At 32.5% G+C, this 15411-nt stretch overlaps 1 protein-coding gene across 1 annotated transcript in view; it reads right to left on the bottom strand.

The window, feature by feature from the left end:
• ecel1 (endothelin converting enzyme-like 1) overlaps positions 1-15411 on the bottom strand; it is a 72864-nt gene that overhangs the window by 50227 nt on the left and 7226 nt on the right. The window contains exons 2-3 of the mRNA XM_073924144.1: positions 6494-6699; positions 1821-2345 (exon numbers count right to left, since the gene is read on the bottom strand). Coding sequence (XP_073780245.1) covers positions 1821-2345; positions 6494-6586 — 618 coding nt within the window. The 5' untranslated portion in view covers positions 6587-6699. The remainder of the gene's footprint in view (positions 1-1820; positions 2346-6493; positions 6700-15411) is intronic.

Genomic DNA, 15411 nt, shown 5'->3' with positions numbered 1-15411 from the left:
GATGTTTTAAGAAAACATATGAAATTACAAATCTTTACCCCAGAATATTTAATTTGTGGATAACAACTAAAAAATTTAATTTTTAATTCATAAGCAAAATTAACTGTCATGCTTAAAATTAAAATACAAAAATAAGATTACATTAGAAAATAAGGTACACAATATGCAGTTACACATGTGCATTTAAAAAACTATAAAATAAAATACATAACTGAATAATTAAATGCATTATTGAAAGCAAATAACACATTTAATTAATTGATTCAACTAAATGATACAAATGAGCATTTTATTTGAATGTATTATTTTAATTATTACTAATAATAATAATACAAGTGGTAATAAACAAAATTTTAAATAATAATAATAATAATAATAATAATAATAATAATAAGTATTATTATTAGAATAATAATAATAATAATTATTATTATTATTATTATTATTATTATTATTATTATTTAAAATTTTGTTTATTACCACTTGTATTATTATTATTAGTAATAATTAGAATTCATGTTAAAAACAATTAGCTTATTATTTTGCATTTATTCTTCCACAAGAATAATATTAGTGAAGATGAATAATATTAATGAATGTGAACTATTAATGCACATAAATAATATTAATGCATATGAATAATTAACGCTCATAAATAATAATATTATTGTACTTTAATAACAAGGATGCATATGAATAATATTAGTGCATATAAACAATTAATACACATGAATAATATTAGGGCGACGCAGTGGCACAGTAGGTAGTGCTGTCACTTCACAGCAAGAAGATCTCTGGTTCTGGGTCGGTTAGCGTTTCTGTGTGGAGTTTGCATGTTCTCCCGTGTCGGTGTGGGTTTCCTCCGGGTGCTCCGGTTTCCCCCACAGTCCAAACACATGCGCTATAGGGGAATTGGGTAGGCAAAATTATCTGTAGTGTATGAGTGTAAATGAGTGTGTGTGTGTGGATGTTTCTCAGAGATGGGTTGCAGCTGGAAGGGCATCCGTAAAAACATGTGCTGGATAATTTGGCGATTCATTCCGCTGTGGCGACCCCAGATTAATAAAGGGACTAAGCCGCAAAGAAAATTCATGAATGAATGAATAAATAAATTAATCAATAAATAATATTAGTGCAAAAGAATAATTAATGTCCATAACTAATAAAAATGCACATGAATAGTATTATTGCACATGAATAATTAATGCAGTAAAATAATATTAATGCCTATGAATAATATTAATGCACACAAATAATATAAGTGCACATGAATAATATTAATACCTATAAAAATATGAATGCACATAAATAATAATAATGCATATAAGTAATATTAATGCACATAAATAATATTAAAGCACATGAATAACAATATTAATGCATATGAATAATAAAAATGCATATAAAATAATAATACTCATGAATATTTTAATTCACAAAAATAATATTAATGCACATGAATAATATTTATGCACATTAATAATAATATTGCACATGAATATTAATATTAATGCACATAAATAATAATAATGTACATAAATAATAATATTTTTGCACATGAATAATAATAAAGCACATGAATAATAATATTAATGCACATGAATAATATATTAATGCACATGAATAATAATATGAATGCACATGATTAATATGTTAATGCACATGAATAATAATATTAATGCACATGAATAATACTTGTGCACATGACTAATTTATGCACATGAATAATATTTATGCACACGAATAATAATAGTAATGCACATGAATAATATTAAAGCACATGAATAATATTAAAGCACATGAATAATCTGTTTTTGCACCTTTCTCTCTGCACTCTCGAGCTCTCTCCTCTGCACCGGTGCCTGTAGGAGGCGCTGCAGTTTGTCCTGGTTTTGTTCTCCAATAGCAGTGATAATCCCATAGCTCAGTTTATCCTCTGGTATCCCGTGTCTGCGTAACCATCCTCCACACGCAAAGCTGTAGAAGTCATGACAGGGCTGAACGCTGGGGTCGATATTTCCCTGAACGAATCTAGCGGCGCGTAAAAGCGAACGCCGTTTCACACAATCCTGGCGACACTGAGAATCCTGGGATTCAAGCGACAGGAACTTTAATGCTAACATGCATCCCAGAATCACACACATTCCTGCTGCAAACACCAGTGCGGACAGAAGGCAGATTTCACGACGGCTCCACCTCGCTGTAGCTCCGCTCACCGGCCCGGCTCCACCCACACACTTGTCCCGCCCACTTCGGGTGCGGCTGCGGTCCAATGATCCGCCCAGATGCAGACTCATGCCATTACTCAGCGTACTGCTGCTGTAGCGACTGCCATATTTGATCTCCTGCAAGTAAACATATGATAATATTTAATGATTCAACAATGTAAGGAATAAAGGTCATCTAGAAGGTTGTTATAACATGACCAATTAATGCACATGAATAACATTATTGCACATGAATAATAATATTGCACATGAATAATATTAGTGCACATGAATAATATTAGTGCACATGAATAATAATATTGCACATGAATAATATTAGTGCACATAAATAATAATATTGCACATGAATAATAATATTGCACATGAATAATATTAGTGCACATGAATAATAATATTGCACATGAATAATAATATTGCACATGAATAATAATAGTGCACATAAATAATAATATTGCACATCAATAATATTAGTGCACATGAATAATAAAAATGCACATGAATAATAATATTGCACATGAATAATATTAGTGCACATAAATAATAATATTGCACATCAATAATATTAGTGCACATGAATAATAATATTGCACATCAATAATATATTAGTGCATATGAATAATATAAATGCACATGAATAATAATATTGCACATAAATAATATTAGTGCACATGAATAATAATATTGCACATGAATAAAATTAGTGCACATGAATAATATTAGTAAAAATGAATAATATTAGTGCACATGAATAATATTAGTGCACATGAATAATAATATTGCACATGAATAATAATATTGCACATGAATAATAATATTGCACATGAATAGTATTAGTGCACATGAATAATATTAGTGCACATGAATAATATTAGTGCACATGAATAATATAAATGCACATGAATAATAATATTGCACATGAATAATATTAGTGCACATGAATAATATTAGTGCACATGAATAATATTAGTGCACATTAATAATATTAGTGCACATGAATAATAATATTGCACATGAATAATATTAGTGCACATGAATTATAATATTGCACATGAATAATATTAGTGCACATAAATAATAATATTGCACATGAATAATAATACTGCACATGAATAATATTAGTGCACATAAATAATATTGCACATAAATAATATTAATGCACATGAATAATAATATTGCACATGAATAATATTAGTGCACATGAATAATATAAATGCACATGAATAATAATATTGCACATGAATAATAATATTGCACACGAATAATATTAGTGCTTATGAATAATAATATTGCACATGAATAATATTAGTCCACATGAATAATAATATTGCACATGTATAATAATATTGCACATGAATAATATTAGTGCACATAAATAATAATATTGCACATGGATAATATTAGTGCACATGAATAATATTAGTGCACATGAATAATATTAGTGCACATGAATAATATAAATGCACATGAATAATAATATTGCACATGAATAATGTTAGTGCACATGAATAATAATATTGCACATCAATAATATTAGTGCACATGAATAATATAAATGCACATGAATAATAATATTGCACATGAATAATAATATTGCACATGAATAATATTAGTGCACATAAATAATAATATTGCACATGGATAATATTAGTGCACATGAATAATATTAGTGGACATGAATAATATTAGTGCACATGAATAATATAAATGCACATGAATAATAATATTACACATGAATAATATTAGTGCACATGAATAATAATATTGCACATGAATAATATTAGTGCACATGAATAATAATATTGCACATGAATAATATTAGTGCACATGAATAATATTAGTGGACATGAATAATATTAGTGCACATGAATAATATAAATGCACATGAATAATAATATTACACATGAATAATATTAGTGCACATGAATAATAATATTGCACATGAATAATATTAGTGCACATGAATAATATTAGTAAACATGAATAATATTAGTGCACATTAATAATATTAGTGCACATGAATAATATAAATGCACATGAATAATAATATTGCACATAAATAGTATTAGTGCACATGAATAATAATATTGCACATGAATAATAATATGCATATGAATAATATTAGTGCACATGAATAATAATATTGCACATGAATAATAATATTGCACATGGATAATATTAGTGCACATGAATAATATTAGTGGACATGAATAATATTAGTGCACATGAATAATATAAATGCACATGAATAATAATATTACACATGAATAATATTAGTGCACATGAATAATAATATTGCACATGAATAATATTAGTGCACATGAATAATATTAGTAAACATGAATAATATTAGTGCACATTAATAATATTAGTGCACATGAATAATATAAATGCACATGAATAATAATATTACACATGAATAATATTAGTGCACATGAATAATATTAGTGCACATTAATAATATTAGTGCACATGAATAATATAAATGCACATGAATAATAATATTGCACATGAATAGTATTAGTGCACATGAATAATAATATTGCACATGAATAATAATATGCACATGAATAATATTAGTGCACATGAATAATAATATTGCACATGAATAATAATATTGTACATGAATAATAATAATGCACATGAATAATATTAGTGCAAATGACTAATATTAGTGCACATGAATAATATTAGTGCACATGAATAATAATATTGCACATGAATAATAATATTGCACATGAATAATATTAGTGCACATGAATAATAATATTGCACATGAATAATAATATTGCACATGAATAATAATATTGCACATGAATAATATAAATGCACGTGAATAATAATATTGCACATAAATAATAATATTGCACATGAATAATAATATTGCACATGAATAATAATATGCATATGAATAATATTAGTGCACATGAATAATAATATTGCACATGAATGATAATATTGCACATGAATAATAATAATGCACATGAATAATATTAGTGCACATGAATAATAATATTGCACATGAATAATAATATTGCACATGAATAATAATAATGCACATGAATAATATTAGTGCACATGAATAATATTAGTGCAAATGAATAATAATATTGCACATGAATAATAATATTGCACATGAATAATAATAATGCACATGAATAATATTAGTGCACATGAATAATATTAGTGCACATGAATAATATTAGTGCAAATGAATAATAATATTGCACATGAATAATAATATTGCACATGAATAATAATAATGCACATGAATAATATTAGTGCACATGAATAATATTAGTGCACATTAATAATATTAGTGCACATGAATAATAATATTGCACATGAATAATATTAGTGCACATTAATAATATTAGTGCATATGAATAATCTTAGTGCACATGAATAATATTAATGCAAATAAACAATATTATTGCACATTAATAATATTAGTGCACATGAATAATAATATTGCACATGAATAATATTAATGCACGTGAATAATTATTGCACATGAATAATATAAATGCACATGAATAATATTAATGCACATGAATAATATTATTGCATATGTTTAACTAAAATTAAATGTTTCAATAAGATGTTGTAAACGAATCAGATTTTTTAAAATGTAAATACTGGCACTCGACAAATAGAGGACTATGCAGAAGACATCAGCAAGCAAGTCAGGGCAAAAACTACTGTAATTCTGTTATAATTCAGTTTGTTTTTACGGTATTAAGTTCATTATATTACTGTATTAGTTAATATAAATCAGTGATTTCTAGTCATTTTTAAACATTATTAAATAAATTAGGAAAATACCTATGTAAAATATACTTACCTTCAGCCCACTAGCCTCAATCAAGTTTGGTTTTTGACTGTTCATAAAAAATTTAGGCACCCTGGTCTATGCTGACATTATCTTCAGCAGCTCAAACCTTTTAATGACTAATGGACAGACGGCTGCTTCTCACTCAGGCCTGCTGGTGATGCTAATGAGATGGAGAAATGGGCACTAGTGGGCGGAGCTTTTCCCCTCTGATGACACGTACATAGGGAGAATGTCAATCACAGTGTTTCTGGAAACTGTTTTGATAAAGTCTGATTATAACAAACACAATTAACTCATGCTCATTATCAGAGGCTAGAGATATTCACACACTGCTGACACACAACTGGCTTTAAATTGTGATTTTTGCATAATAGGTGCCCTAAAAAGTAATTTTAGCTTTATCAAAAAAAATCTGTCCTAAAAATAACCCCACCTGGAAGTCGTCGTAATGGGCCGTCAGCGAGTACGTTTTCTCCATGCTGACCGACGCCTGCGTACGAGACTTGTTGGGGAAAGTGTGAAACATGAGGTCACGACGGCAGACGAAAGAGGGTCAAAATGAGGTCATGACCTTTGACCTTCTCAGCTCTGAGATCAAAGGTTTCCTCCAGCCTGTGTCCGTCTGCGGTTTGCTTTGATCTGTTACGAAAGATGAAGGAAGAGTTTAATGAAGCGTAATATACAACACAAACAGACAATATAGTACTGCAGACTATTATATGTGCTCATAAAGTCAAACTTTAAGGTTTAAATTTGTTGGAAGAAACATCTAGATCTCGTAATGCAATTCAAACGCAGAAATGAACAGAGAAAAATAAACAATAAAATCATGAATATGGAAAACTGCTAATTTACGGATGTTTTCACAGTGTAATAGAGGCATTTTCATCTCACTCTTAGTAAGAAAATGCTGTCAGAACAGAACATGAGGAATTTAAAGGGAGAGTTCACTCAAAAAATACAAATTCTGCCAAAATGTACTTGTTATAAATTATGTATTGTTTTAACTGGGTTAAAGAAAAATGAGTTATTTATCAGCTAATATATATCGGTTATTTATCAGACAAGAGTTATCGGTTATTTATTGGCTAATTTATCCGTTATTTATCGGCTAAGAGTTATGGGTTATTTATTGGCTAATATATCGGTTATTTATCAGCCAAGAGTTAACAGTTATTTATTGGCTAAGAATTATGGTTTATTTATTGGCTAATATATCGGTTATTTATCGGCTAAGAGTTATGGTTTATTTATTGGCTAATATATCGGTTATTTATCGGCTAAGAGTTATGGTTTATTTATTGGCTAATATATCGGTTATTTATCGGCTAAGAGTTATGGTTTATTTATTGGCTAATATATCGGTTATTTATCGGCTAAGAGTTATGGTTTATTTATTGGCTAATATATCGGTTATTTATCGGCTAAGAGTTATGGTTTATTTATTGGCTAATATATCGGTTATTTATCGGCTAAGAGTTATGGTTTATTTATTGGCTAATATATTGGTTATTTATCGGCTAAGAGTTATGGGCTATTTATTGGCTAATATATCGGTTATTTATTGGCTAAGAGTTATGGTTTATTTATTATTGGCTAATATATCGATTATTTATCAGCTGAGAGTTATGGTTTATTTATTGGCTAATATATCGGTTATTTATCAGCTGAGAGTTATGGGCTATTTATTGGCTCATATATCGCTCATTTATCGGCTAAGAGTTATTGTTTATTTATTGGCTAATATATCGGTTATTTATCGGCTAAGAGTTATGGGCTATTTATTGATTGATATATCGTTATTTATCAGCCAAGAGTTAACGGTTATTTATTGCCTAATATATCGGTTATTTATGGGCTAAGAGTTATGGGCTATTATTGGCTAATATATAGGTTATTTATCAGCTAAGAGTTATGGGCTATTTATTGGCTGACATATCGGTTATTTATCAGCCAAGAGTTAATGGTTATTTATTGGCTAATATATCGGTTATTTATCGGCTAAGTGTCATGGGCTATTTATTGGCTAATATATCGGTTATTGATTATTTATTGCCTAAGAGTTATCGGTAATTTATTGACGAGTATATCGGTAATTTAACGGCAAAGAGTTAATGATTATTTATCGACTAACATATCGGTTATCGGTCATTTATCGGCCAATATATCAGTTATCGGTTATTTATCGGCTAATATATCAGTTACTTATTGGCTAAGAGTTAAGGGTTATTTATCAACTAATATATTGGTTAGCGGTTATTTATTGGCTAATCTAATGGTTATTTTAAGGCTAAAAGTTATTGGTTATTTATCGACTAACATGTAAATTATTGGTTATTTATCGGCTAATATATCTGCCATCTGTGATTTATCAGGTAAGAGTAATTAGTTATTTATAATATATGAATAACATATCGGTTATCTGTAATTTATCGGCTAAGAGTTATTGATTATTTATCAGCTAATATATCATTTATTGGTAATTTTTCGGCTAAAAGTTACGTTATTTATCGACTAATATATAAATTCAGTTAATTGTCGGTTATCAGCTAAGAGTAATTGGTTATTTATTGAATATGAGTTATTGGTTATTTATCGGCTATGAGTTATTGGTTAATTATCGAATATGAGTTATTGGTTATTTATCGGTCATGAGTTATTGGTTATTTATTGGCTATGGGTTATCGGTTATTTATTGAATACGAGTTATCGTTATTTATCTGTCATGAGTTATTGGTTATTTATCGAATATGAGTTATTGGTTATTTATCGGTCATGAGTTATTGGTTATTTATCGGCTATGGGTTATCGGTTATTTATTGAATACGCGTTATTGGTTATTCATCGAATACGAGTTATTGGTTATTTATCGGCTATGAGTTATTGGTTATTTATCGCCTATGGGTTATCGGTTATTTATTGAATACGCGTTATTGGTTATTTATCTAATATGAGTTATTGGTTATTTATCGGCGAATTATAATTTTCAGATTGATAATTTATCAGTGAATTATAATTTTCAGGATGCACTTCATTAAAAAACTGAAACTGAATATGAAAGGAGAAAAAACTACGCATAATACAATATTTTTGTATAATTTTATTAGGTTTCATGAATGTCATGTGAAATATCACATGACCAATAAAATGGTTGGATTAATATTGACCAAGCAACACACTAAAACTAATAATATTGTAAACCACGATTAAATATATTATAATAGAATCATATTTCATTAAATAGTCATTTATATGACTGCATTTGTCAGAGGAAAAGTCATAACAATATTTTCATTTTCACTTTGTGCATTTCCCAGGAATCAAACCAAAAGCCTTGTCTGAGCTCGATAAATGCGTTTCATCATTGTACTCAACTCAACCCTGTGCTTTTATCAAATGTTTTTCTGTTTGTGTGTGATTGGACCAATCCACATTGAAAAACAAGACCATCCGCTTTATAAGCCCTGATTAAAAAGCTTGATTAAAAACGGATCTGTCCTTTATGACGAGCTCTCGGCTCGCTGTTTTTTATTCAGCTTCTAATGCGCTTCCTAAAGTTGTTTAGATTGATTTCAGACACTCGAGCATCAGAGAAACACTGGCCAGAGACTCAAAGACCCGAATCAATGTGTGTGTGTGTGTGTGTGTGTGTGTGTGTATGTGTGTGTACGCGTGTGTGTGACTCTGGGGAGCAGCGTCTGATGGATAGGGAGAGCTGAAGAGTTGATGTGACTGGAGTGGCTAAGAAGAGTCTGAAGCTTAGACGCATTCAAACAGGTCTTCACACACACACACACACACACACACACACACACACACACACACAAACATGAACTGACACACACACATGCATGCACGCACACACGTACATGCACAGATACAAACATACATGCATGTGCACACAAAATACACAAACACTCACTCTCCCTCTCACAGACACACACACACACTCTCTCTCTTAGACACACATTCATGCACACACAAAACACACACATGCACAGATGTAAACACAAACACACACACACACTAAGATACATACTCACACTAATCACGCACTCACTCACTTACTCACTCTCATGCGCACACACATACACTCACACACACTCGCACAAGTGAACACATGCATGAACATGTGCATGCACACACACTCACTTATACTCTCTCTCACACACACTCACTAACAAACACACACACATGCAGGCACACACAAAACACAGACATACACAAATGCACACACACACACACACTTTCTGTACCTCTCTCAGACACACATAAGTGTACAGATGTGCACACATACACACGTGCATGCAGTGCACACACTCACAAATTAAAATACACACACAAACAAACATGCATGCAGCGCGCAAACTCACAGAAAGACACACACACAGACTAGCTCTCTTTCTCTCTCTCTCCAACACACACAGACTAGACAGACACACACATGCTACCCATCAACCACACACCAGTAAACTGCATCAAGTCTGCCAGACAATGCTCACCTCCTGCAGAGCGACAAACCTGCGACCGGCTAATGGAGCTCAACACACACACACACACACACACGCGCGCGCGCGCATCTGATCCCCAAATCTGCTCAGTCTCCCAAAACATAAATATATGATTACAAACAATAGTAGCTCAGTTTCCAGTCTCATTATATCCATGTTTAAATGTTAAACCTTAATATTATTTAAAAAAAATTAAAGCACATTGCCATGAAACATCTTAATTTAGTTTAACTTAATAACTAAAACTATTAAAAATAATTATTAAAAGTTATTAAGACCTTAATAAGTAAGTACTGTGAGTATGTGCAGTCATTCATTTTCCTTCGGCTAAGTCTATTTCAGGGGTCGCCACAGCGGAATAATCTACCAACTAATCCAGCATATGTTTTACCCAGCGGACTCCCTTCCAGCTGCAACCCATCACTGGGAAACCCCCATACACACTCATTCACACACACTTATACACTACAGCCAATTTAATTGATCAGTTCCCCTATAGCGCATGTGTTTGTACTGTGGGGGAACCCGGAGCACCCGGAGGAAACCCACACCAACACGGGGAGAACATGCAAACTCTAAATAAAAAATAAGAACCATAAATAAATATGTTAATAAAAATTAAAGTGCTGTATGTAAATGGGTAAATAAGTAAATAAATAGATGGATAAATAAGTAAATAAATACATAAGTGAATATAAAAGTAAATAAATAAATAACTAATTAAGCACCATAACTAAATATGTAAATAAAAACTAAAGTACTATAAGTAAATAGGTAAATAAGAAAATAAATAAATAAGTAAATAAGCAAATATATAAATAAATAATAATTAGGTACTGTAAAAAAATTAAGTACTGTACGTAAATAGATAAATAAGAAAATAGACAAATTAATAAAGAAGCCAGAATAAAGTGTAAATAAATAAGCAAATAAAAATAAAGTATTGTAAGTACATAAGTATATATACTTATGTATATATAAATAAATAAGTAAATAAATAAAAAAATTAATTAATTAATAAATTAATTTAGAAATAAATAAATAAATAAGTACCATAAATAAATATGTTAATAAATATTAAAGTGCTGTGAGTAAATAGGTAAATACATAAAAAAGCAAGTAGTGTAAATAAATAAGCAAATAAATAAATTAGTAAATATCTAAATTAATGATAAATAATTAAGTAAATAAAAAATGAAGTACTGTAAGTAAATAAGTAAATAAATAAGTAAATAAATAATAAAATAAATAAAAGAATAAATAAGTACATAATTAAATTAGTGAATATATAAATGAAAACGTTAATAAATAAATAAATAAGTACCATAAATAAATATGTAAATAAAAATTAAAGTACTGTAAGTAAATAAGTAAATAAATAAATAAAAAAGCAAATATAGATTAATTAAGTAAATAAATATTAAGGTAAATATATAAACAAATAAGCAAGTTAGTACTGTAAATAAATAAATGCAAAATAAATAAAATAAATAAGTAAATACATAGGGTAAATAAATGCACAAAAGACACAAACACTTTTTCTCTTCCACACACATATAAAATCTCTCTCTGTCACACACACACACACATGCAGCAACGCGCACACACACAGACACGTGCACACTTTCTTTCTTGTCCGAGTTTTCAGTGAATATACGACTATCTGAGTATGTGTGTGTGTGTGTGTGTGTGTGTGTGTGTGTGTGTGTGTGTGTGTGTGTGTGGTTTCAGGGCAATTTATGAAAATTGATCCAGGACCCGTCCGGAGGGAAAGTTCAGCGCTGATGTTTTTACCAGCCGTTTCAACATCCCTTCATCTCTGCGTGTGTGTGTGTGTGTGTTTCTGTGTGTAAGTGTGGAATAAAGAATGTGTGTATCTGAGTTTGTGTGTGAGAGAAAGTATGTATGTGAGTGAGTGTGTGTGTTTGTCTATGTGTGTATCTGTGTGTATGAGTGTGAGAGACTGTGTGTATCTGAGTATGTATGCGTGAGTGTCTTTTGTGACAATACATCTGAGTGTGTGTGTTTGTGTGTGTGTGTGTGTGTGTGTGTGTGTGTGTGTGTGTGTGTGTGTGTGTGTTTGACTGAATACATACAAGTATGTGAATGTGTGTGTGTGTGTGTGTGTGTGTGTGTGTAAGTATGTGACAATACATACGAGTATGTGAATGTGTGTGTGTGTGTGTATATATTTATGTATGTGTGAGTTAGAATGTGTATATATGAGTATATGTGTGTATGTGTGTGTGTATGTGTGTGTGTGTGTGTGTGCGCGTGTGTGTGTGTGTGAGTGTGTATGTATGTGTGTCTGTGTGTGTCTATGTGTATTAGTGTAAGAGAATGTGTGTATCTGAGTATGTATGTGTGTGTGTCTGTGTGACAATACATCTGAGTGTGCGTTTCTGTGTGTATGTGTGAGAGAAAGTGTGTGTGTATGTGTGTGTGTGTGTGTGTGTGTGTGACTGAATACATACGAGTATGTGAATGTGTGTGTGTGTGTGTGTGTGTGTGTGTGTGTATGTAAGTGTGAGTGTGTGAGAGATAGAATGGGTGTATTTGAGTATGTGTGTGTGTGTGTGTGTGTGTGTGTGTGTGTGTGTGTGTGTGTGTGTGAATAGAGACAAAAGCAAATGACAGAGCGTTTGCATTCATTAAATCTGTTATTGTGAGTGTGCATCTACATTTCTCAGCTAATTCACCCTGTCACCTCTCATCTGTTTCACTGGACACGCACACACACACGCACACACACACACTCACCTGATGTGTGTGTGTGGGGAGGTGTTACTCTGGAAAATGTCAGTCTCCATTCAAACCATCATTCATCAGATGTGTCTCGCTCTTTTCCTGTCTCACACACACACACACCCACACACACACACACACACACACACACACACACACACACACACACACACACACACACACACACACACACACACACACACACACACACACACACACACACTCATTGAATCTGTTTGAGCAAAATCTCCATTATAGAACAGAGTGTTGTAACTGAGGCGTTGTAAAATGCAGATAAACACACACACACACACACACACACACACACACACAAACACACACACACACACACACACACGACGCATTACAGCAGCAGCAGACGGCCACACATTAGGCTGCTTCCATTATTCCTCTGATTATTATTATTATTATTGATAAATCGAGTGAACATTGATCTGTCGCTCGTGTCTGAGGGTTCAGTGTTTGACAGAGCAGCTCATCTCTTCATGTCTCCGTTGTTTCTGCATGAAATGTGCATAAAGTCAGAGTGAAGGCAGACATGATGTGCTGTAATACTTATAGTGACAGATACTGTACAGAGCGACATGGTGGCGCAGTGGTTAGCACTGTGGCCTCACAGCAAGAAGGTCTCTGCTTCGAGTCCATTTATCCATCCATTCATCTGTCTATCACTCCATCTACCTCTCCATCCATCCATCCATCCATCCATCTCTCATCTCACTCCATCCGTCTATCACTCCATCTATCCCTGTATCCACCTATCTATCCATCCATCCATCCATCCATCCATCCATCCGTCTATTTCTCCATCTATCCCTGTATCTACCTGTCCATCCATCCATCCATCCATCCATCCATCCATTCATCCACCCATCTGTCTATCACTCCATCTACCTCTCCATCCATCCATCCATCCATTCGTTGATCTATTCATACATCCATCCATCTGTCTATCACTCCATCTATCCCTGTATCTACCTGTCTAACCATCAATCCATCCATCCATCCATTCATCTCTCATCTCACTCCATCTGTCTTTCACTCCATCTATCCCTCTATCTACCTGTCTATTCAACCATCCATCCATACAAACATTGATCTATCCATCCATCCATCCGTCTATCCATCCGTCTATCTCTTTATCTACCTGTCCATCCATCCATCCATCCATCCATCCATCCGTCTATCTCTTTATCTACCTGTCCATCCATCCATCTATCCATCCATCCGTCTATCTCTTTATCTACCTGTCCATCCATCCATCCATCCATCCATCCATCCGTCTATCTCTTTATCTACCTGTCCATCCATCCATCCATCCATCCGTCTATCTCTTTATCTACCTGTCCATCCATCCATCCATCCATCCATCCATCCATCCATCCATCCATCCATCCAGTAATTCATTGATCCATCCATCCATCTCTCATCTCACTCCATCCGTCTATTTCTCCATCTATCCCTGTATCTACCTGTCTATCCATCCATTCATTTATTAATCCATCCAAGCTCGCAGGTTTGAGTCCTGGCTGGGTCAGTTGGTGTTTCTGTGTGGAGTTTGCATGTTCTCCCCATGTTGGTGTGGGTTTCCTCCTGGTTTCCACAGATCAAACACATGCGCTATAGAGGAATTGATCAACTAATTTGGCTCTAGTGTATGAGTGTTAATGCAGGAGTGTACGGGTGTTTCCCAGGGTTGTGTTGCAGATGGAAAGGCATCCAATGTGTAAAACGAGCTGGATAAGTTGGTGGTTCATTCCCCTGTAGCGACTCCTGGTGAAAATAGGGACTAAGCGGAAAAGAAAATGACTGAATGATTTTTTAGGTTTTGTTCTCTAACAGCAGATTCTGGAATCGCTCTCTCTGACCAACTCTGTGTGTGTGTGTGTGTGTGTGTGTGTGTGTGTGTGTGTGTGTGTGTGTGTGTGTGTGTGTGTGTGTGTGTGTGTGTGTGTGTGTGTGTGTGTGTTTAGGATAGGATAGGATCTCTTAGAGTCTGATAAATGACCATTTATGCAACATGACAGCACTAATGTCTTGAATACAGAACACACAAACACGCACGCATACAAAC

Source organism: Danio rerio, chromosome 15, assembly GCF_049306965.1.
Source record: "Danio rerio strain Tuebingen ecotype United States chromosome 15, GRCz12tu, whole genome shotgun sequence".
NCBI classification, from domain to species: Eukaryota; Metazoa; Chordata; class Actinopteri; order Cypriniformes; family Danionidae; genus Danio; species Danio rerio.
The sequence above is the reverse complement of the archived record's forward strand: the minus strand, read 5'-3'. Positions and strand labels throughout refer to the sequence as shown.